This window comes from Microchirus variegatus, assembly GCF_963457635.1.
Source record: "Microchirus variegatus genome assembly, chromosome: 8".
NCBI classification, from domain to species: Eukaryota; Metazoa; Chordata; class Actinopteri; order Pleuronectiformes; family Soleidae; genus Microchirus; species Microchirus variegatus.
Genome location: NC_139809.1, coordinates 21,654,647 through 21,680,939, shown reverse-complemented (window position 1 = coordinate 21,680,939; position 26,293 = coordinate 21,654,647). Strand labels below are relative to the sequence as shown.

At 39.7% G+C, this 26,293-nt stretch overlaps 1 protein-coding gene across 1 annotated transcript in view; it reads left to right on the top strand.

Annotated features, from left to right (window-relative positions):
- c2cd5 (C2 calcium dependent domain containing 5) overlaps nucleotides 1-26,293 on the top strand; it is a 54,251-nt gene that overhangs the window by 6,158 nt on the left and 21,800 nt on the right. The window contains exons 7-10 of the mRNA XM_083893877.1: nucleotides 3,199-3,359; nucleotides 5,567-5,655; nucleotides 11,164-11,272; nucleotides 26,056-26,170. Of these exons, the coding sequence (XP_083750003.1) occupies nucleotides 3,199-3,359; nucleotides 5,567-5,655; nucleotides 11,164-11,272; nucleotides 26,056-26,170 (474 nt within the window). The remainder of the gene's footprint in view (nucleotides 1-3,198; nucleotides 3,360-5,566; nucleotides 5,656-11,163; nucleotides 11,273-26,055; nucleotides 26,171-26,293) is intronic.

Sequence of the window (26,293 nt, the reverse complement as noted above, 5' to 3'; positions counted from 1 at the left end):
ACCAGGCGCCAGAATCACCCAGGTGGCCCGCCTTTGCCTTAGACAGGCAGGGAAAACCCTGTATTGGGAGTGCTTGGGCTGATAACGGATACTGATATGTATATATTTGTCCCAGCAAGGTCAATTAGTCAATTCTATAGTGAAATTAAAGAAATGTTTTGCATAGACCAACTGATGCACCAAATGTAGATATACATTTTAATGATGATGATATATATCAGCATCGATATTTTGACCCACCCCTAAATAACGATATTGTGCATCCCTACCATTTTTTATCTCATTTGGCCCAAGTATAAATAGGTGTTCAGTGTATATTGTATTTGGAAACGTTGAGATATGTTATATATATATTTGCCTATGTGGGCCTCTTTCTTTTGCTGTGTTTGCTTCCCTGCTGTGTACATGCGTTAGAGGCTACATCCACATTGCTATGTTTTCGTTTAACCCATTAAGGCCTGAAGCACCTGGAAAAAATGCCTCTAATACCTGAGGTTCAATGCCGACTAAATGACTGATTTCTCAGCCTCTGTAGCAGATAGGAACACATTTCAAAAAGTATTTGAGAGCTTGCACCTGTGGCTTTCCTGTAAAATTTTGTTTATTTAGATAAAAAAATGTACAAGTAAAGTGAATAACTATTTTCAATTAAAAAACAGTAAGAAAATTAAGGAATATCAACTGGTGTCAGTGCCTTGATTCAGTCCTGATGGAGTGTGAAGAACAAGAACAGCATGTAATGACTGTAACAGTCTGCTTCACATGTGACGGTGATAGCGCTTACAGCGCTGTGGCATCTGCAGGTAAATCCACTGTCACCACTGATGCGCGGTTGTAAACACTCCGTCGATTATGGTGGTATTTATCGTCATTATCGCCGACCTCGTCATCTTCAAACATAATTATGTCTTAACATAAATCCCGGTCGATTTGTTCAGCGCGTTCAAAGTTATCAGCGATGACGTCATCGAAGACGAAACTCCTCAAAATCACTGCCTTCAGAAATCTCTCCGCTGTCAAAGTCCTCCATTGTTTTGACGTATCCGCTTTACAGGCGTCTATAGTAGAATAAAACATGCAGCCGCTCTCCCGGCTCTAATGGTAGAAATGCGGCAATGCTTTCCCGGCGTCAATGGGTTAAAAGCACACAAATTCTGCTCTGGATATGCCTGCTGTCCACATAACCTGGGAGAAACGGTGGAAATACTGTTGGCTCTGTTTTAGTTTGGAAAACTTGCCCGGCTGCATTTTAGACTGTATGGGAAGAAAGCTAGACCTTTGAAAGCAATATAACTTCCTATCAGCCACAACGGGATTATAAGCTGTGAATTGAAAGTTTTCTTACCACTTTCATTATCACTGTCAATGGTATCATAACAGAAGTACTTTTCACCATTGTTGTTTCTTGTTTAAAGTACCTTTAGTTCTTTTTATTTTTAAAAACTTTTCTGTGAACACGGCCTCATATCAAAATAACGTTTTCATCCTCTCAAAACCCCCTCAAAACCGCTCTAAATGCTGCGGTACATAGACTTGCACGTAGTGCTGTAGCGCTGCTACACCAAAAGCGGATAAGAAGACGTTGAGAATGCGCATACAGCGTGTGTGCTGTGCTGTGCACAAAATCTACATTACAATATATACAATCACAGAAACAGTCAGAATGAAGAAAGGCAAAGAAAATAAAATGGAAGTTATCATAAAGCAAATGGACCAAACAATCTACAAACACAAGAAGAGGAAAACTACAATGACAGATAAGATAAGCAACAGCAACATCATAGTTTTCCCCGTATTAGTTAACGCAAGGGTGGTTGAGATTTTCCCAGTCTGTCAAATTGCATGTCTAAAACTAAAACTAACTAAACGTATTCACTTAGACTTGTTTTTATGGGGATGAGGATATCCTCTTAAACTAATCAAATAATTGCAGAGGAGATGATCTGTGCCCTGTTTTCGCGTACAAGCACATGCTCATTGTATTTGCATGACCAATTGAAATGCCTTGTTAGGTGTGATGGTATAGATGTGATTACTTCTGATTCAGAGCTGACATGCTCATATGTATGCATAGTTTATTTGAAAATGCTGTATCAAAATGAAAATATAGCTGTATGGATGTAGCCTGACACTGAGATTTGTGAGCTGAGAGCTATGCATGATTTTTCCTTTTCCTTTCACATGGCTTTGAATGGAGTGACAAAGGCTAAGCAGACAAATCCTCTTTCTCTTCTTTTTTCCTTTTGTCTCCTTTTGTAAGTTGTTGCAATGTTGTGGTGTTGTATGCATCTCTCTCTTCCTCTTTTGCTTTTCTCTTGCCTACATTTGGATCGGGACGTTTCTCGCTGCCCATGTTCAAAATCGGCCCTCCATCTTCCTCTCTTTTTCTGCGTGCTGATTGGCCCAGGTCTCCCCTTGCCCATGGATGTCGCTCCACCCACAACAGCCCAGTGCATTCGGCCTGCAGCTCCCAGAGACTGTCCCAGAACTTCTCTGTCTCTGTTCCCACACTCATCTTTACTGGTACGCAGGGTCAGGGAAGGTAATACTAAGTACAGAAGACAGAAAGGAAGTAGATGATGTTGAATTTTGATCGAAAAGCAAATATATTCTACATGCCGGGTAGAGTGACTACCTTGTCATAACAAAAAAGATCTTGTATACACTGAGGTATAAAAGAAGACACACCCTTTTACGAGAAAGAGATGGAACAATAATCCAAGCCTCAACTAGCTCCACCTAGAAAGGAGGTTTCACATTTCCAGCTGCAGCGGTCTGCATTGAATGGCTTATTGCAGGAAGATGATAAAGGTGTGGCTGCAGCCCTGAGGAAGGGCCTGCCATCACTTCAGTCACCTGACCGTTGCTTCACCCTATGGGGACACATGCTTCAGCTCATCATCCTCCGTTCAATCGAAACCTTTTGTTTGCCATGTTGCTTATGTTGTAGCTTATTGTGCGTGTGTATTACTTTGTGTTAATTATCTTTTGCCCCCCCCCCTCCCCCCATGCTTGCTTTTTTTTTGTTCTCCAGCCACCTGTAGCACCTCACACTCATCTCACCCAGGAGACTTGCAGATTAAAAAGTTAACACTGACTCACACCCTTAAGTACATCCACACAAATGCTGAGTGAGGTGGCGACTGATGTGTGTGTGTGTGTGTTTGTGTGTGTGTGTGTTTCATGTTCTCCTGGCAGGCCGGTTTTTGGTGAGGATGTGCTCTCGTTCTCTGGCCCACCCACCCCTTTCAGAGCCCTCCCCACCTCCTCCTCCTCTCCTCCCCCCTTCTCTCCCTCCAAGCCATGCAGCCGCCAGTCCTCATCATCAGACACAGACCTCAGTTTGACGCCCAAGACGGGTAAGAACACTGTCCCCCGTCCCCTCTATCCCTGTTGTCACCCCGTTCTTCTCCTACAACCCCTCCTACAACTCCTCCGTACAACTCATTTTGGTGCTACTCTGGTGGTCTGTTTGTAGTTTTTGTTGTGTTTTTTTCTTTTACTTTTTGTTTTATGGGTGCGTTAAATGTTTCATGATTATGAATCCCTCCCTCATGTCCTCAGCAGACTGGTGTGTCTTCTTGCTCCACTGTATTTAACGAAAGCTTTTCTTAAACATATATGATTACATGAAGTCACACCAGATCTGTTTATTTGTTCTGTTCGCCTTTTGTTGTGGATTTTAAATGAAGCACTGTGTCTCACAAGAGGATGATGTTGATCTAAGGTCCCCTCTTCATTGGCAGCTGTTACAGTTAATTACTGAGGACAGGGTATGCGTCATCAAATTCAATGCCAAGGCACCTGAGCACATTTTAACACAGTTTCAGCATAAATACTGAAAGGCCCAAAGAACTGTCTTATCAGCGCCAGCTCTTGACCCTTCAGTGAGAGACCAGCAATCCACCTTCCTCCTCATTTCCTTGTTTCTTCTAATTCTTTATCCTATTCTTTGTCATTCTCTTCTTTGTTTAGCCTCCATTCTTTTGTACTCTTTAACAATACAGTAGTACATAAAATGTAAAAACTAGGTATAGTGCAGTGGCCTTTTTTTGAAACCTAAATTTAAAATATACAATGAGCGTGCCACTATTGCGATCCTCCCAAGTGAGTGTGGATTCATTGTCTGGATGTTGTCAAAATGCGTCACCGCACCACAATGTGGACTGTCCCATTGACACTCAAATTGCTGGCTCCTTCTCATGCGGCCGACAAATGTGGACAACACAAGAAAGTGCTTGGTTGGAACCTAGATAATAGTATTCCAAACAGAAATGCAAAACAGAATAAATAAACAAACTCTAAAATAATAACAATACAAAAAAATATATAATTATTATAATATAATTCGATTTTTAAAATGTTTTATCATTTAATATTGACAGGGACTTACTAAGTAATTTGAGCTTGTTCGTATTATTGAAATAGGGTTTTGTTCTGAAAAATATGGATTAAAGACGAGCGTTAAAGCTTGTTAAAGTTTGTTCTTCTACTTCTTGTCCAAAATTATCTCCTGTGAATGATTAATATTTACAGTTAATGCCAGCGCAAGAGAATGGGGTAGCTATGACATCATTGTTTTCTCAAAGTAGCGTGTTCATTGTCTACATGAAAATACAAGAGTAGCGTTTTGAGATTTTCCCACTCTGGGACCCTTTCAAGGCCCCCAAAATGCAGTTTCCGTATGACTGAAACGCCAGTACAATAAAAAATAAATAAATATGTGGATTCACCTTCACTCGTTTTCGTGTGGACCGGCCCGAATCCAGAATCACTTTGACACATCCCTTTTTCCCATACATAATTACTCTGTCCTTTTGTCGCCTTCATCTCTTTACATTGATGCTTATTGCTCTATCCTGTTTTCCTCTGTGCACCCTCCATGTGTTTTTTTTTTATTTTTTTTTTTTTTTAAATCTGCTGGACAGAGAAACCCCTACTAGTGAGATGCAGGCCTGGCATCTTTCTCTGCCCCAGCTTCCCCATCCTCTCTTCAGACAATCTTTCCTTTCCTGGGTCTGGCTCACTGGGCCATGGTCCCAACACTGCCCTCAGAGCCGCCACCCCACCCTGTATCTCCTCCATCCAGTCCGACTCTGCCCTTCTGAGAAAGAGTGTGTCTTTCACTGAGGACCTACTGCTGGCAGTCTCTGGTATAGTAGGACTGCTGTGTGTCTTCAAGTAATAGAGCCTTCTAACAGTTTTACTCTGCCATCTCTTGTGTGTTGGTATCTGGTCACATCACCCAGATTGGCTTGCCTGGAGATTTCAGAAACATTAACACATGCATGGTATAACTGGCCAGAGCAGAACAACTTGAACTGATTCCTACAGCATGTGGTTTGATGGAGTTGTCTGGTGAACACAGTCCTCAATCTAGGTTGAGGAGAGTAAAAGAAAATGCTTAGAGTTGCGCAGTCCTGGGAAGAGAGGTGTAGGTTTATTTACTTATCTCAGACTAAGGTATTAAGGCCCACAATATCAACACTTGATATTATCAGCTGAGTGTGGCATTTATTGCCTTTCGATTAATGTGTTAAAATTGATAACTCTCCTCCATGATCAGGTATGGGCAGTGGGGGCAGTGCCGGCAAGGAGGCGGGACCTTTGAAGACCCTTCTGCGACAACAGACGCAGACAGCTCTTGAACAGAGGGTATGATCACATGCTCACACATACCTTTCATGTATTTACTTACTCACTGTATGTGGTCTCAGATGTATGCTCATAAGGCACACAATGATTTCTTTGACACTATTCGAATCTGGCATTACCATCCTTTCTCAGTGATTGTGTAGAATGCACGAAGGTCAGACTAAGTTCAGACTCCAAATCCGTCCTGAATGTGTCCCTGGGTCCAGTCACACAAACGACAGTGGTTCGGCAGTGGTTGAAGGGACACGTTTGTCCACATTCCTTGAGCTGCGTGAACGCTATCAGTCTTCAGGACAGCTGTTGTCCTCCCAATAGCACTTTTTTTTTATACTCAGCACTCACAAATTGGTTTATTTCCAACCCTTTCCCGATATTAACACTGATCACCATATGATGTTTGGATAATGGCGTAAACATATTAATTTTACAGCAGTGAGTAGAGCTCTGATTCACTCAGCTCCTCTTGTCTTTTCCCCTCCCTGTGACTCACACAGACACACAGATGCACACAAGGGCTTTCACTTTTTATCAAAAATTTGGACAACCATTCAAACTTGGGTAGGGATTTTCAAGTAATAGTAACTAGTATATTAACTAGTAATAGAATTGCTTTCAGACTGTGAAGTAATTATCAAAGTTGTCCAGCAGAGGGTACTGTGAGCCCAGCTTGTCCTGCATCCATGTTGTCTTTGCTCCTCAAAAGAAGACAACAGTTACATTACATTGTTTTACGGTTGCAATGGAGGACAAGTCCTTTGAGTTGACAGTCATGACAATAAATCATATGAACACGTGGAAGTAATTCTGGTTCTGTGCCATCAATGGCAGAGTAACTAATAAATCAGCATACTTAGCTTTAGCTTAGATGGTGCTGGTGAAGCGAACAGTTAACATAATCAATGCATCACACACAAGCATCTGTTGTTTTGTATGTGTGTTTGTGCAGATGCTTATGTCTGGGAGGTGAGAAATCTGCTATTGTAAATTATATTAAATAATATATGGTTCAGAGGTTTGGGAAAAGTGACGGCCCCTGACAGCAGACACATCTGGACAGTCAGACTCATTAAAATCATTATTTTTGCGACATCAGTGTATGACTCCACCAAGTGATTTTATTTTACATTTGATTAATCTGTTATTTTTTTCGAATATTCAATATATCAATCATTTGGCTCATAAAATGCCAGAAAACATAAAGAAATGTTGAGTGGTCACCTCTATAAGGTGACCAGTTTCTATAAGAAACCAGAAAATACTGACATTTAAAGGTAAAGGGACCTCCGCTACAAGTAAAGCAACGCTTGATTTGTTCTCTTTGGTTTTTCCATACAGGCTCCGGTAGAAACACGGCGTCTCGCTGCTAACAGTGTCAATGCAACAACGGACCGTGACCGTGTTATTTTAGGGCGCTTTCACACCAATAGCAGTTGGTGCGTACCAAACGATCCATTCGAACCAAAAACTCTAGTTCGTTTCCTTTTCGTTGGCGTGAAAGCATCAATCGCACTCGGGTCCGCACCAAATCAAGCGGACCGAGACCGCCAAAAAGAGGTGGTCTTGGTCTGCTTGACCCCGCACTAAATGTCAGACTCTGGTGCGGTCCCTCTGGTGAGAACGCGAACTCGGGTCCAAACCATATTCTGCAGTAAATGCCATGGACATAGCCTACCTTGTGGGTCTTAGGAGCAATCTTCGTCTCATAGTTAGCACGACCACATTCATGAAAATAGCGCGTCTACTCTGCCTGAAATGATGCGCTATACGTCTTCGCCGACTCCAGTGCATCAGCAGATTGTTCTCCAGAAGCAGCCGTGACTCATTCTCAAATTGGATTTATACAGAGAATGTAATAAACGAAGATCAGAGCAAGTAGCAATGTGCGAACGTGTTGCTCCATAGTGAGTCAAAAAAAACGTCAATCGGGCCAATTTTGGTTTCGTTTGCTGGTGTGAAAGCGGACCACACTGGAGTCATATGTTACATAATAACAATTGTAATGCCTGGTGCGGATCAAGTAATCGGACTAGTGGTGTGAAAGTGCCCTTACATGACTTTTTGAAACACTACGAAAATGAAACAAAAACTATTATACAGTGACGAGACAATGCAGGAGCACATAATATGTATAAAAAAAGTGGATTTCGGGTCATATAAACCCATAAATACTACGCAGTGTCCCTTTAAGAAGCTGAACTTTAAGATTAGAACTTGGTTGTACTGTCCACATGAGGTCAGAGGATGGATGGATGTTAGATGGTAGATGGATGGTAGAGAATACTAATTTACACATATGAGATGGAAAGTTGGTCTATGTAAGAGCAAGTAATATTCCCTCTTTTTGTCCTCTTGATCACTTGTGCTACATCAGGGAACGTCCTCCTCTGGGTTATTGTTAAACAGCAGGGTATGTCCCAATCAGTGCAGCATTTTCTCTGTCCACCTTTCCTCTTAACACCCTGACCTGCCGATGGCCACCATCCAGTCTGAATCAACTCCTTACCCCTCCCTCCCTGATCTCTAGAGGGCTGGGTTAAGCGACATTGGCTTCCTCGTGTGTCGTCACATTTGCTTGGCACCCACCATGCTCTAAAGGGTCTACATGCACGTTGGGTTGAGGGCTGGGGACTAGGAGTTGTGGTTTCTTCAGGTTTTGAAAGAAGTGCATGTGACTGTGTATTTGCCTTCTAGTTGCTCATATGAACTCCCCCTTCCGTGTGACTCCTTTTCCTCAGTCTGATTCTGGTTGCACTTGCACTTTCACTCGTAGAAAATAATTAATTGATAATTGTATAAATTGGTTAAATAACTGATCCATACTATCACACATTTGTATAAGGGTATCTAGTAATGTTGTTTTTAATGCCCGTTCAAATCAAAAAATGTATTGAAATTATACATGCTGTGATCACAACATGTACAGTTGCCCATAAATATTTGGACATCGACACAGTTCTCTTTATTTTGGCTCTATACACCACTACAATGGATTTGAAATGAAACGAAAGATGTGCTTTAACTGCACACTTTCCGCTTTAATTTGAGGGCATTTACATCCAAATCAAGTGAACGGTGTAGGAATTACAACACTTTCTATATGTGCCTCCCACTTTTTAGGGGAATTGACTGAAAAGCTATTTCATGGACAATTGTGGGCTATTCCTTCATTATTTCATCTTCAATGACACAGGTAAAAGTTCTGGAGTTGATTCCAGGAGGGACATTTGCATTTTGAATCTGTTGCTGTTAACTTTCTATATGAGATCCAAGGAGCTGTCACTGTCAGTGAAGAAGCCATCATTAGGCTGAAAAATCAAAACAAACCCATCAGAGAAATAGCAAAAACATTAGGTGTGGCAAAGTCAACTGTTTGGAACATTCTTAAAAAGAAAGAACACACAGGTGAGCTCAGCAACACCAAAAGACCTGGAAGACCACAGAAAACCACTGTGGTGGACGACAGAAGAATTATTTCCCTGGTGAAGAAAAAGCCCTTCACAACAGTTGGCCAGATCAAAAACACTCTCCAGGAGGTAGGTGTATGTGTTTCAAAGTCAACAATCAAAAGAAGACTTCACCAGAGTGAATACAGAGGGTTCACCACAAGATGCAAACCATTGGTGAGTCTCAAAAACAGGAAGACAAGATTAGAATTTACCAAACAACACCTAAAAAAGCCGTTATAATTCTGGAAGAACATCCTCTGGACAAATGAGACCAAGATCAACGTGTTCCACAGTGATGGGAAAAGAAGAGTGTGGAGAAGGAAAGGAACTGCTCATGATCCACAACATACCACCTCATCAGTGAAGCATGGTGGTGGTAGTGTCATGGTGTGGACATGTATGGCTGCTAAAGGAACTGGTTCCCTTGTATTTATTGATGATGTAACTGCTGACAAAAGCAGCAGGATGAATTCTGAAGTGTTTCCAGCAATATTATCTGCTCATATTCAGCCAAATGCTTCAGAACTCATCTGACGGTGCTTCATAGTGCAGATGGACAATGACCCAAAGCAAACTGCAAAAGCAACCAAAGAGTTTTTTAAGGCAAATATGGAATGTTATCAGTCAATCACCTGACCTGAATCTGATTGAGCATGCATTTCACTTGCTGGAGACCAAACTGAAGGGAAAATGCCCCAAGAACAAGCAGGAACTGAAGAGCGTGTCAATAGAGGCCTGACAGAGCATCACCATGGATGAAACCCAGTGTCTGGTGATGTCTATGCCTTCCAGACTTCAGGCTGGAATTGACTGCAAAGGATTTGTAACCAAGTATTAAACAATGAAAGTTTGATTTATGATTGTTTAGTTTGTCCAATTACTTTTGGTCCCCTAAAAAGTGGGAGGCACATATAGAAAGTGTTGTAATTCCTACACCGTTCACCTGATTTGGATGTAAATATCCTCAAATTAAAGCTGAAAGTGTGAAGTTAAAGCACATCTTGTTCGTTTCATTTCAAATCCATTGTAGTGGTGCATAGAACCAAAATAAAGAGAACTGTGTCGATGTCCAAATATTTATGGGCCTAACTGTATATACCAGAGCTGTTGCTCTTCCTCCTTTCTTTCTCCACCACATGAAGCGCAGTCTGAGCAGTTGGCTGCAGAAGATGGGGTTTAGTTACGCTTTAGCAAATGTTAGCATGCAGCAGACTTAAATGTTGAGTGTTCTTGATTGAATTAATTAGCAGGCTATGTTGTGTCGCTACTGTATGTAGCTGATACAAATATTGCCATCCAGCCTTGGAAATGCAAGTCAGTTTAGGGTTTACATTCCAAAACGTACTGTAGCGAGCTGAGCTGAACTGCACTGCACTGCACTTGTCATTGCATGATTGGTAATCACAGCAAACCCTCAAAGTTATCCCTTCAGCAAAGAATGATATTTAACAGGCCCAAAAAGTAATTTTAACTTCACTTGTGAGTGATTGCATGGATTATATTTGTGTTTGTGTGCCCTTCAATTTAAGATCTAATAAATGCATTTATACCGAAGTATTGAATAAACCACTTAATCAGTGATATTGAACGCACTTAATGTCAGTCATGTTCAGATCTATTTGAATTGGGGAATCCTTGGGGGTAAAACTTGCATGAGGGAACTCGATCACAACATCTTTTGCTGCATGCTTGCACATTTACTAACACCAGGTTTGCACAGCTAAAGATGCACTCTGTAGCATTTAGGACAAAACCCAAAACGATTTGTAGTGCACCTAAAGGGACTGAATAATTCAAAAACTCAAATATCTTTTTAAAGATCTTGCCTGTTGTCATTGTTGAAAATGAAAATTTTGGAATTTTTCATTTTAAGTGGAATAACTACTAAGACTAAACATTTCAAGCTTTTTAAGTTTTATCTATATTTTGTTTTATGACATAAAACTCAAATCTTTGCATATCAAAGAAAATCATGAAAATTGAAACATTGTAATCAAGCAAAACTACACAGGAAAAGTGTTTTTCTCTAATGCTCATGACCACACTTGTTTTCTTTCATCAGGAGTTTCCATTCTTCACTTTAACATCTTTCCCACCGGGTTTTCTGGTCCATGTCGGTGGAGTGGTCAGCGCCCGCTCAGTCAAACTACTGGACAGAATACACAACCCTGGTGAGTCCCACTCACAATAAACAGTGTACTAATGTAGCTCGTCCATTGTCCAAAACGCTATCAATTAGCTCCTCCATCGACCTACAGTACTGTGTGAGTGTCCGTTCTTGCCGCAAGTGGCTGTTAGTTGACGCTGCCTATTATCTGCTTGTTTTAATGGTTTCCTGTGTATGATCCCAGTCCCAGTCTGTTTGACTGTGTAGATAAGTTGTGTTGTAAGATCAGTTCTGAGTCCTAAAGCAGGTGAAAGGTGTTCCTAGTGGTCACGCTAACTGGCTGCCGCTTTGTTCCTCTTTGGCAGCAGTGACATCAGTTTAGGCTGTAATCCAACAGTGAAAAACAGTTTTGTGAGTGGGTCAACTTTCACTGACTGACTGACTGGCTGTGTGTAATTTGTTGCTGTGCTGGTGATGTGATGGTCGTTTCTGTCTGTGTTTGTGTGTGAGGTGCAGCCACCCCCCTCCAAAATTAGGCTTTGTAGTGGTGCATGGCTCCAATCTGTTGCCTGCTGCTTCTGTTGTGTGATGATGATGATTTACATTCCACTGCTCAGCTGATCAGCTTCTGATTTGTCTTCAGTTCTAGTCTATTATTCTATAATGTAGATTAAAAAAAATAAAAATGAGATTAACATTGACGACAGCAATATTACTGCTCATTAGGCGAGTAGAAGGTGTTTAAAGGTCCATTCATTATCCTGAGTATTTTTTCCCATTTGACTAATATGAATCATGGATTCTGAGAATTTAAGGAAAGTGGGGCAGTGCTGATGACTGTTTGCTGGGTTTAGGGTAAGCAGGGTTCTTTTCAGACATGGACAAGGAAACAAACATTAGTCACTCAAATCTTTTACTTCTAAACTGCAAACAAGTGTCAGTATATTAACTACTACGAACTTAAAGGCGTCAAATGTGAATTGTTTCTAACATGTATGTATCACAATTTATCCAGCCAATACTGGGTATTGATATTGGTCCAATACTGGTCAGAATCACAATCTTAAATCCAGAACAATCCAGAATCCTAATTATGGTATGCTTTTCTATGACTCCATACGTTAAAATAATCAACAACCGCATGTTATGAGCAATATTATTTATTCTTTATCACAGCAGAATATTTCTTACAGAGATGGAGAATTATGTCTTTGAAATGGATAGCACAAATATTCTGTTAAAGGTGACATAGAGTGGTCCTGTTGCACATAAATGTTAGTTATGGAGGTCTACTTACATATATTAACTTGTTTTTATGGTCAAAAACCTCCTAGTTGCTGTAAACGAGCCGATAGAAATCCTCTTTTCTGCTGCGAGATTTCAGAGTGAACTTTCACCCCCAGAAGACAGAGTCTTGTGAATGGCCAGTACTATCCAGCACATCTGTTCTCAGAAGCGCAGCGCCCCCCTCTGGAACGGTGGATGCACTGCTCCTCATTATCATTAACAGTGTTTAAAAATAGCTTCGTCACGACTCCCCGCCACAGTCCCTTTTATGATTTTAAACCGGAGTCAGACCCAGTCAGAAGACTGTTGCTCATGAAACACCTCATGAAACACCTCCACAAAGGACGTTTTTCTTCTTCTGCGGTTCAATGTACGCAACCGGATGTGCCCGGACTACCGCCCGGAGCAGGAGGATCTGCTGTTCAGGAAAACCGCTGCTTACGTAACTATTACGGGATTTTCAGAGATCTCGTTGAGCCCCGAGATTTCAATAAAACACAACGTTCTCAGCAATGGCTGAACTGTTTGTTTCGAACCGTCAGGGCTTCATAAACAAGGTAATGACGCAGATACGCACCAAAAAAACACCGTTAATAGGAACTTCCGGTCTAGTTCCGCTTTAACAGTAGTTTGTTAAATGTCCAAAATGACTGTATCTGATATTGGTATCAGTAGATATCACCTCAATTTTGGTACCGGACACAAAAAAGTGATAATGTGCCGTCACTAGAACATAGAACAATCTGAAACAAAAAAACAAAAACAATTTAATCATTGGAATTTTGATAAGAAAACAATTAAGTGTTCAGCCCTAATTCCAAATATCATATATTATTTACAGATGTATTTAAAGGCAGTTTATAATTTCAACAATACACATAATACATGAAAACTCCACAGGCAGGGCACCTTCTCTTGTACTAAATTGAACTGTTATTGCATGTTTTTTTTTGTTGTTTTTTTTATGGCTAGGTCTTCATCCCTCTTCTCTTTTCCTTGTCAGTCTTCTTCCTGTGAGATTATTTTAGCAGGCCTGAATTTAGTTAGGTGTCTGCACAGTGACTGTGAAGTGCCGTGTGTCCTCTGCTGTTGTGTTGTGCTTGTTTGTTAGACTCTCTCTTTTCTCTCTCTCTCCCTCCCTCTCTCTCCTTCTCTCTCTCATTTTCTGTACTAACGGTGTGTTCTGGCCCAGCCTTGGGTAACACTCGCTCATACAAACTGCTAGACTGGAATAGTATCACTGCAGGTATTTCCCCCCTTTTTTAGCTCTTACCCATGTGAGCAGTGGTAGCTCAGTGAAGTTAAACCTCTTTAAATGCATCCAACACTTAGACCAGCCAGTCTGTTTATGTGCAAAGATATTTAAAAAGTCTGCCTGTTAGTTACTCGCTGAGTTCACTGAGCTGCCATTCTCCTCTCTCTAATCTGTGTGAGTGTATGCTGAGCTGATTTGAGCATGCACTGTGTCCCACTCACCCCATCCAGCCTGACATGGCTACCCCCCTCCTCCCCTCAGCTCATCCTACTGCATGGAAGAGCTGCAGCTCTTCCCTAATGTTGTCCCAGCGCTGTTTCTAATGCTTTGTGGTCAAACCTTTCTAGACCAGTGGAGGTTTAGGAGGTTTACTCAGTGACTAAGAGCCACTGACTGGGCATGTGCATCCTTAACTCACTGGGCCGTATTCATACTGAGAATGGGGGATGGATGGATGGATGGATGAAAAGCAGGCTGATTGGATGGGTGGCACTTGAGGAAAATGAATGGGGATGTATGATTGGGGTGGAAAGAAAGAGCTTAGCTTGGGGAATGTAGAAGGACACTAACTTTAAAACTGGACTAGCTTTGAAGGGAGGTGAATGAATATGGCCCTTCTCTGCCCATGAGAGTGTACATGGTCATGAGCGTGCACGTTGGTGAGCTTGTGCCTGTGTGACATGCTGCTTCTTATTCAAAATAACCCCCTTGTGGGTCTGATGCCTGACCATCAGCCATTATTTATCATTTCTTCAGTTTCATCTCCAATTCTTCACCCCCTCATTCATTCATCTCCTCCTTCTCACCAGGCAACTGAGTCTCTCTCTCTCTTCCCCTCTCGTCCCCTCTCAGTGGGCCTCCATCAGCATGTCATGTCAAGTAGGGATGCACGATATTGTCAGCACGATATTGTCATGGGCCAATATTGGCCTTAAAATGTATTATCAGATTCGGATATCGGCAAACATGCCAAGATTCCTCGACTATTGACTAAAACGGAAGCCTGAATAGGCTGCTACCATTTTCACTTCTATGCCTGTGCCTTCTCCAACTTCTGTAGTGAAAGGTGTATATTGCGCTGTATATTGTGTAAATATTTAATAATTTCATGTTTTATACTTTTTATTTTATGATTTTATTAATTATCTTGGTTTTTATTACTACTTTGGATTTGTAATATTTTCTTGCTTTATTGTGATCCACATTTGTTCATTTTACTTTTTGATCCCTAACCTTGTTGTAATAGTGGGATCGATAATGTAAATTATAATCTAAGCTATCCTTCTCCACAAAGCACAGATGTGCAAATAACAAAAACTGTAAGCAAAACAGAAAATAACAGACCTCTCCTGTCTGGAAATATACTAGGGATACACAATGTTATTGGCACGATGTCCGTATCGGCCGATATTGGCTTTTAAAATTATCGGATATCGTCAAACATGCCAAGATCTCCCTGATATGACTAATGAGTAATGACTTAAACAGTAGGTATCAGTTTTCAGCCCAAGCACTCCTGATATATCAGCATATCGTGCATCCCTAATGTCAAGGAATCATGAGGTGCAGCTCTTTACTCTAAAATAGCTTCCTTCATGTATTCGGTGATCCACAACTAACTTATGAATGAATGAATTACATGAAACGCATCAACAATGGTTAGACTAAAGCCTATGTCACATGTAGGTGGGTATTTTTGAAAGCTGAGTTTTTCTTCCCAACAGTTTTAAATTTAATCCTGTAAACACATGCCAAATTCTCTAAAACGTCTTCATTCACATGATGAAAACACGAAAAGGTCGACAGGTGGCAATATAACCCTGCCTGTAAAGACCAATTAGAAGACCCGTGCATGCTGTCTGGTTAGTAATGCTTAAAAAATATATGAGCAATACTATACAAGTTTATTTACTTACAGCGCCACTCGCCTCATGTAAAATGTGATGATGTCGCACACAATGTGACATTACAAGCCCAAGCCCTCTGTTATCCCTGTCAACACAAATGTTGTGAACGGAGATTGTGAAAATCTTTTCCAAAATGTGCATTTTCAGACTTACAGTAACCTGCAGTTTGTTTGTATGAAAGGTCAAAACACACACAGAAAATGCTATGTTTTCTAAAATACCCACCTATGTGTGGACTGGGCTTAGGTTAATAGTCGTGGTATAATTTGGGCAAAGCTATATATACAGTGGTATGCAACATTTTTGAGCACCCCTGTAAATTTTCATGATTTTCCTTTATAAATCATTGTTTGTTTCAATAAGATATTTCAGTTAAATATATCATATAGGAGACAAACACAGTGAAATTTGAGAAGTGAAATAAAGTTGATATGATTTACAGAAAGTGAGCAAGAATTATTTAAACAAAATGAAGCATGTGCGTACATTTTCAGTCATTTTATTGATTTCAATACCTTTAGCACTAATTATTGGAACTCAAAATTGGTTTGGTAACCTCAGTGACCCTTGACCTCCATACACAGGTGAATCCAATGATGAGAAAGGGTATTTAAGGAGGCCAATTGTAAGTGTTTCTCCTCTTTGCATCTTCTCTGAAGAGTGGCAACATGGGAGCCCATAAACCAACTCTGTAGCTACTAGGGCTGTAATCAACCAAAGAAACTCTTGGTTGACGAAAGCCCTGAAATTTGACTCAAAATCGACTATTCGGGGGTGCTTTACCATTTAGTTTTCAAATTAAAAGAGGCTTTTAATTTGAAAAGACACGCAACCACGGCTGGATTCAACAGAGTCTGGTGGCTCTGGCAGCACTTTGCATTACGTGCATCTGCGCAAATAGCCGAAAATAATGTACTATGTCAACTAGTAATATCAGCACAATAACTGTTGGGGAATTTTTTCGATTATTAGGCTTCTTTTGCATGTCCTCACGCGGAGTGAGACTGAACATAGTAGCTCAGCTTCGTGGCTGAGACACAAATAGGCGGCGGGACGCTGCAGCTGTTGTGGGCAGGTGCGCCTGCAGTTATAAAACCAATTAACGATTATTAGACTAAAACATTCAAATATGCTTATACTCAAAAAGGACGGAGCAACCTTCGCTTACCGTTTTTAAAAGATATGCCATGTTTGTAGTAGCGCTGTGAAAAGCAAACTGTCGCTTGCAAAGTTTGCAAACTTTTGAAAAATGCTGCCACAATGCTGATGTCTTTGACATGGATGCGACAGGAGGACTGACTGTAGCCTAAAATTAAAAGCTCAAAATTCACGTCTAATTACTGCCATATGTCTGTCGATCGTTAGCCAAGGAGCGACAACAAAACACTGGGCTGGACTAAACCAAAATAGTGGAAAACAAGGGGGGGTGTTCTCTGAACACGCTGTTACCTGTGAAACACGGGTGCTCTAAAACACCCCCATTAGCACTTGGTACTTTCTTCCTAATGAAATTCACCATTAAAATTATAATAATAAAGTCGACCAATCACAATTTTGGTCGAGCCAGAACGTGTCGACCTAGTCGACCAGTTGACTTTGACTTTACAGCCCTAGTAGCAACTCATAATGTAATAATTGGTGTTGTCAAACGATCAAAATATTTAATCGCGATTCATCAATACAGCAATTAATTGCACATTTTTATCTATTCTAAATGTCCCTTGATTTCTTTTTGTACCATTATTTTCCCTCATTTGAATACTCTTTTCAACATAGAAATGTGGATCAGCTTGCTTTGTGTAAATGTTATTTGCATCTTTTGGCGCATGCTGTGGTATAGGGCTGAACAATAATCGAAATTTATCTGAATCGCAATACAGCTTACTGCAGTTTCAAGACGCAATATTTGTTCAAGCCAAAATATAATTTAGATGAATTATTGTTACACATCTTACTCTACAGACTAAACCACCCTGGCAGACAAACTAATCTATGTTACAGGCTAAACCTGGTATGTGTAACCTGTTGTGTGTGTGAGGAGCTGTGTATTTGTGTGTGCTGTAGGACTTATGAGACTTTTGTGTACTGTGTGTAGTGTGTGACGTCAGAGAGGTGCGTAGGTGAAGCAGGAAGTAATGTGTTCCATATGTTTACATTAGCGAGGCGTAGGTGAATATCTCTGTCACCCTGCTTATTTTGAGTTATTCCTCTTATTGTGAGAGCCGCACAATAATAACAGAGACTGTGTATCAAGCCGCAGTGCTGTGAATAAAGAGCCGTTCTTCAACGCAGACGAAGTCCGGTGGTTTAATGTGTTGTTGCTGTAACGAGCTAATCCAAGCTGAAGGAGCTGGAGGAGAAGCGCACAGCGACATCCACTCAAAACGCAACGTAACGTTGAAGCCGACTACTCTTTGGCTGGCTTGCGTCTGTTGTTTTGTTTCCGGTCTAGCTAGATGCGGTGTGGTGTTGTTGTTCTAACGTTACTAGTTTCTGCAACAGCATGTGAAAAAAACGACCAAGTTTGCTTGGCCAAAAAGAGCGTTAATTGCCCAATAGAAAAATTGACGCCGTTGAAATGGGTTTGCGTTAACGCCGTTAACCTCTTCTTCCCTGACCCTCTTTTTGGAGTCCCTACTCGAAAATGACATGCCCAAACTAAATAGAGTAAATCTCTGCAGTTACAAGCTCTATGTGGATTATCTTGGTATCAAAATAAATATGACACTTGTGAGATTCCACCAGAGGTGTACGTTTTACTGTAAATGCCACTGTGTCAGAGTAAATGCACACATAGAACACAGCATCAATGAAGGAGTTTTTTCTCTTGCCTAAAAAAATATATTAACGTTATTTATGGACCTAACTGTAGATGGCTACAAGAAACGTTTGGAGACTGTCATCACTCACATCACTGCCAAAGGGTGTGCAACCAAATATTAAAGAGGGGTGCCGTTATTGCTGCACATTATGTTTTTTCTGTTTCTTCTTTGAAATTACAATATGTAAGTTGAAAAAACAAATTTTTTTGTTAAATTACTTTGGACCTCCAATTAAAAGATCCTGGGCCTGGTTTTTCAAAATGTTTAATCTGGATAATATTGATCCGGATTTGGTAATCCTTTTTTTTGGTATCCATGATCACGTTATCCATCTTACTTTTCAGCCTGTTTTTCAAAGCAAAATCGGATTAGATCAATAAGAACCGGATAGAAACTTTTCAGGATCACCAAATATTGATAACCAGAGCTCAAATAGGATAGAAATAGGATACAATCAACAATGTAGAACTATAGATATGTAAAGAGCAACAACTAGAATAGCAATGCAATGCAATGCGTTTAAATGGAGGTCTTAAGAGGTGATTTGCATGCCTTAACTACATGAGAGCGGAACCACAGAAAGCATGCAACATAACCCTTGCCTGTGTTGTCCTGAACAACATCACTACCAAGCGCAATGTCCCTCTCTGTGCTGACAATGATGCACTTCAGCCCCTTGGAGACCCTGACCAACCTCCTACATTCTGCCAGAATGAGCAAACAGGACATGCAACAAGGGACAAAATAGTTAGACACTATTTCTGATTTGGATTTGTTTTGGATTTCAGAAACAGTGATGCCATTTGCCATTGCTTTGCTATTCTGTTTTATCATTGCATGCATCACTAAAAAAATAATCAAAAAACAAAACTATTTTGATTGTGATGTGATTAGTGATAGAATTAAATATATTATTTGTGGTCAATATTGACAGCTGCTTGGGGAATTATTTTAGGAGGCCAAACTCTTGTAGGCCTATACTGAAAGGCTGAATATGTTATAGCCTACCTAATTACTGTAGCCTGATGGATGACCAAATCAAATTAAAGCCTTATGAATAAATAGGATATCTTGTAGGCTATACTGCATTATCCAAATATAGTATTATTTGATACAGTTTTAAAGTTTCATTACATTTTGGGCCTGAACTCCATGCTGAATCCACCTTTCTGATGGGATCAGTTTAATCCAGATTTTTTGGTTCAAAGTCATCTCAATCCTACTACAAAATTGTGAAAAACCCAAACCAAAGGTTTGATCTGGATCAAAACCAAGATTGCATTACGTGATCTAATCCGACGACGTATTCCGTTTTTTTAAAACCGGGCCCTGTTGATATAAATTTGTTACATTTCTATTTATTTCTGAGGATATTGTACAGGTTATGCAAAAAATTAAGGGGTGCCAATAATGGTGAGCAGGACTGTACGGGGGTCATACAAAAAATGAACCAGATCACTGAGCTCAGAAGTTCTTCAGCCTGTCAGGACAAGAAAACACAAAAGTCATAATTTACTAAACAATATGCATAAATAATACATAATCATAAATTATAGTTAGCTAACAAAAATCTAGTACAGGGCTTCATTTGTCAGGTACTGTGCCTGTGATCACACAGATCAGGGGTTGAAGAGATGAATGGGATTTTGAGAAAAAATATCTATATAAAATATCTATATTTCCAATATATCGTTTAACAAATCTTGGGCCTTTGCTGATCCTCACCAACACTTTGTCCTGTAAATAGTAAACTGATGATGGTGGATTTTCCCTCAATTTAGTTCTGTAGCCTTTAGTGCCCTCCTCTTGCGGTTTTCCTCAAGCTTCTGGTCTGTCTTCAGGAATTGAGTTGGGGCTAGCATCAGCTGTATTGCTGGTTAAGTGACGAGTCCTGATGTTATTCTTCCATCCATAATACACTTCAAAAGAAGACATCCAGCTGAGAACCTCTTTTTTGTTCTGATTTATAACTTTTGCATACACTGGCATATGTGCTACCCAGTTAATACCTCCTCGTTTGAAATTGAGTCATTCATGATTTTTCGACGTTGCACCCGGTGGGTTCTTTCAACTTTACCTTGGCTCTGGGGGTGATATGGAGAGCTCTGAACGACTTTGACCTGATACGATTCCATCAGCTTCTGGACTGCACCTTTGAATTATTTGCCCTGAACGTGCTGCAAAATCTTGGGTGGGCCATGTTAAGTGTAGATTTCAACTAGATGTTTAGCAACCGTTTTGCTCTCTTTGTTCTTCATGGGCGTAGCCATATGTATCTGCTTTATACATCAAGCATAGTTAGGATGTACCTATATCTAACATTTCTATGCTTGATGGACCATTTCCCCATGTCGAGGAGATCGATTTGATCAACTGATTTGACACTCTTGAACCGTTTTAGCTCTGATGGGCTTGGGAATTACCATGTTTTGAAAAGTAGCTCTGTGAAGATGATAGCCCCTGGACCAATACCTTTTGCACATTTCTTGTACTAATGCCAGAATACTCATCCTTTAAATACACATTAAGTTTTCTGGCGCCACATCCCTTGGTCTCTTCAATCCTTGTCTTAACAATACCTTTAAGGGTGGTCTTTTCTGCAACCAATTTCCCATTGTACATTAATGTTTTGCTGTCATCCGATAGCCCAAACCAGTGCTTATTCCTCCAGAGACAAACAAGGGCAGCGCGGTGGACCCTTGTATTTTCTTTTATAGGAACATGAAATTCTCCTCTCAGAACTTTGACAATGACATCAAATGTCTCATCATCCATCACTCGATTTCCATGGCCTTGAATGTCACCAACCAAAAGGCCCAGTGTGTACAGCACCAAGATTGTTATGCCCACTCTCATTGTTCCTTTACTGTAAATGAAACAACATTAATTGATTAAAAATTGAGGCAAGGCGATGTTGTGCCCCCCTACAAATAATTTGTGAACAAACCTAGATGACCTCTACATGTTGCTGGTTGATGGCAGATTGAAAAAGGTAGAGCAGAGTAAACTTGCTTGATGATAAGGTGCTATACTATTTTTATTTTTATTTTATTTAACCTTTATTTAACCAGATAAAAGACCCATTGAGATCAAGATCTCTTTCACAAGGGTGACCTGGCCAAGAAAGGCAGCAGCACACATCAAAAGTTAAATTAGAAGCAGGAAATGCAACATTTACAAAACAAAACATTGAAATATAAAATTGCAACTAGATAAACATAAAGTGCAGTTGTGATCACAGTAACGATTTAAGAACATAGGCACTTCAAAGGATTTCTGTTGTCTGTCTTTTAAGATGGAGCGGAAAGCTCCTAATGAAATAAAAGCCGGCATTTTAAGTTCAGTTTGGAGAGTATTCCAAGCAGCAGGGGCAGAGAACCTGAAAGCTTTTTTCCCCATCTCGGTCCGAACACGTGGAGCAGACAAGTGCAAAATGTAATTTGAATGCAAGGCGTAGTGGCTTCTGGTTCTCTGAAGAAAAGTGCTTAAATAAACAGGGACCAAGCCAAGAGAGAAAAGAATACAACCAAATCTCATGGCAGTTTGTGAAATCCTGATGAAATTTAATTTTTATATTATTTTGTGTACATAAACATGAAAATTTAATTTTTTGTGTGTCAAACAGGCATCCACTTTTTATTTCTGTCGCAGAGGCACACATTTCTGTCATTAGGTATTGAAATGCTGCACTACGCATTAAATCCACCGTTTAATATTGAAAGTACTGGTATAGTTCAGAGGAAAGAGCACATGCTCAGTTAACGCAGGAGACAACTGACCCCAAAACAGCTGGAAGTCACACTGTAAAACAGCAATGCAAATGCAACAAAACCAGTTGACGGAATGCTAAAATAATGCAAAAAAAACTATTCTAAAATTAATTTCACACAAGGGAATCAAGTCCCAGGTGTTGATTTATAAAACTGTGCATAGGATACTAAATGGTTACAACATACAAAGTTATCCTACCTAAAACACAAGAAAATAGCGGCGAGCTAAAACAAAAGAAATAGCAGCTAGCTAATTCATACAACATTATGTTAACAAACATCTTAATACACAGAATATTTAAAGAACAATGGCGGATGGCTTGATTTAGCAAGGATATTAATTGAACTTAACAAGTCACAAAAAGTGCTGCTTACCTGAACTAGTCAGACAGTATAGGTGAAAACGGCGGTCTCAAAAGCCCAAAACAACTCTTATGGATGCCACCTAATGCTCCACTTTATACATCAAAAAAATTGGAAGGAATTGGAATTCACCCATTGTTCACCATTGTATTAAGGTGCTCAAACCCATCTCTTTTGCTTTATTTGAACCCTTTATTTCAGAGGTAAATGATGATGATCCAACACTTTTTTCCCAATGTAATCTATCATTACATTATGAGCTGTTATTACATTATGAGTTGCTATAAAGTTGGGCTCCTAATGTAATAAATTAATAAACGGCGTTAACGCAAACCCATTTTAGCGGCGTCAATTTTTTTATCGCGCAATTAACGCTCTTTTTGGCCGAGCAAACTTTGTAGATTTTTTCACATGATGTTGCAGCAACTAGTAACGTTAGAACAACTACAACACCACACCACACCACACCAGATCTAGCTAGACCGTAAACAAAACAACAGACACGATGTGCTAACTTGTTTGGGCTTGTAAGCCGGCCAAAGAGTAATCGGCTTAAACTATACGTTTTGAGTGGATGGCGAGCGTTGTGCGCTTCTCCACTAGCTCCTTCAACTCGGATTAGCTTACGACAACAACACATTAAACCATGGGACTTGCGTTGAAGAACGGCTCTTTATTCACAGCACTGCAGGGTGATACACAGCCTGTGTTATTATTGTACGGCTCTCACAATAAGAGGAATAACTTAAAATATGCAGAGTGACAGGGTAAACAACATTACTTCCTGCTTCACCTACGCACCTCTCTGACGTTACATGAAACACAAAGTACACAAGCATCAACATAACTCCTACTTTATCTTTAGAATAGATAAAAATGTGCGATTAATTGCGGTTTATTAAATTATGAGCTGTTATTACATTATGAGCCATGATTACATTATGAGCTGCTACAAACTCTCAAATGACCTGAAAACAGTGATTGTTCAACATCATGGTTTAGGGGAGGAATACAGAAAGCTATCTCAGAGATTTAAGCTCTCAGTTTCAACTGTGAGGAACATTGAAATGAATTAGAAGACCACAGGCACAGTTCTAGTTAAGGCCCGAAGTGTTAGACCAAGAAAAATCTCAGATAAGCATCTCCGATGTTTAACCAGCCCCACAATCTCAGATGTGGGGCTGTGTGGCCAGTGCAGGGACTGGGAATCTTGTTAAAGTTGGGGGTCGCATGGATTCCACTCAATATCAGCAGATTCTGGAGAACAATGTCCAAGACTCAGTAACAAAGTTGAAGTTGTGCCGGGGCTGGTTCGTCTGAATATTATTGAAAATTTGTGGTGTGATTTAAAGCGGGCTGTCCATGCTCGGAAACCATCAAACCTGACTGAACTGGAGATGTTTTTTAAAGAAGAACGATCCAAAATACCTTCCACCAGAATCCATATATTTAACTGAAATGTCTTATCCAAACAACCAATGATTTATAAAGGAAAATCATGAAAATTTACAGGGGTGCCCAAACTTTTGCCTTGCATATTTTTATATGTATGTATGTATATATATATATATATATATATATATATATATATACATATATATATATATATATATATATATATATATATATATATATATACATACATACATACAGTGGTATACAAACCTTTGCATACCACTGTATATATATATGTGTGTATATATACATATATATATATATATATATATATATACATATATATATATATATATATATATATATACATATATATATATATATATATATACATATATATATATATATATATATATATATATATGTATATATACACACATATATATATACAGTGGTATGCAAAGGTTTGGGCACCCCTGTACATTTTCATGGTTTTCCTTTATAAATAATTGGTTGTTTGGATAAGACATTTCAGTCAAATATATCATATAGGAGACAAATACAGTGATATTTGAGAAGTGAAATAAAGTTTATATAATTTACAGAAAGTGTGCAAGAATTATTTAAACAAAATTAGGCAAGTGCATACATTTAGGCACCCATGTCATTTTATTGATTTCAATACCTTTAGCACTAATTATTGGAACTCAAAATTGGTTTGGTAACCTCAGTGACCCTTGACCTCCATACACGGGTGAATACAATCATGAGAAAGAGTATTTAAGGAGGTCAATTGTAAGTGTTTCTCCTCTTTGCATCTTCTCTGAAGAGTGGCAACATGGGCGCCTCAAAACAACTCTCAAATGACCTGAAAACAATGATTGTTTAACATCATGGTTTAGGGGAATACAGAAAGCTATCTCAGAGATTTAAGCTCTCAGTTTCAACCGTGAGGAACATTGTGAGGAATTGGAAGACCACAGGCACAGTTCTAGTTGAGGCCTGAAGTGGCAGACCAAGAAAAATCTCAGATAAGCAGAGGCGAAGGATGGTGAGAACAGTCACAATCAACCCACAGACCAGCTCCAAAGACCTACAACATCATCTTGCTGCAGATGGTGTCACTGTGCATCATTCAACTATTCAGCACACTTTACACAAGGAGATGCTGTATGGAAGAGTAATGTAGAAAAAGCCTTTTCTCTGCACCCATGATTTAAAGCGGACTGTCCATGCTCAGAAACCATCAAACCTGACTGAACTGGTCTAAAATACCTTCCGCCAGAATCCAGACTCTAATATGAAGCTATAGGAAGTGTTTAGAGGCTGTTATTTCTGCAAAAGGAGGATGCACGAAATGTTTCTTTTGTGGTGCCTAAACTTATGCACATGCCTTATTTTGTTGTAAATAAATCTTGCACACTTTCTGTAAATTATATAAACGTTATTTCACTTCTCAAATATATGTGTATATATATATATGTGTTTGTCTCCTATATGATCTATTTAACTGAAATTTCTTATCCAAACGACCAATGATTTATAAAGGAAAATCATGAGCATTTACAGGGGTGCCCAAACTTTTACATGCCACTGTATACATACATATATGTATATCCACACCACTTCAGCTGGTGTCTGTTGTCTACACTATTCTGTTGGGTAGCTAGTGTTGCTGACTGAAAGGAGACACAGTGTACACATAAGGACTCCTCGACTCATTGATTGTCATCATCATCCTCAAACTCATTAAACATTCTAATTGCCTCATTGTTTTTACACAATGATAGTTGGTTTTGGCTTGCTTTATTATACATTTTAACCCATCAATCATCAGAAAATATAATATTGTATATATTGTATAAATTGTTATTCTTTGATTATGTTGTGGTAAATTATTCAGATTTGATAGCAGATTAGATACAGACTTTTTGTATACGGTTCAAATGAAGATGAATCTTAAATGACTTGATAGGTTTAGAAGATGATTCAGTCAATCCAGAAATGAGTTGTGGATGTTGTCCGACTCAAAGTTTTTTGTTTTGCAGATGAGCCAGAGACTCGTGATGCCTGGTGGGAGGAAATCCGTCAGGAGATCAAATCTCATGCCAAAGCTCTTGGCTGCCATGCTGTTGTGGGCTACAGTGAGAGCACCAGTATCTGGTATGTAAAAGTAAATCAATACATGGATAAAACAGTTTTTTTCCCACTTACCCAACTAAACCACAACCAGTTGGTTGACAATCTCCTACCCTCATCATTGGCAACTTCTCCATGTCTCCATTT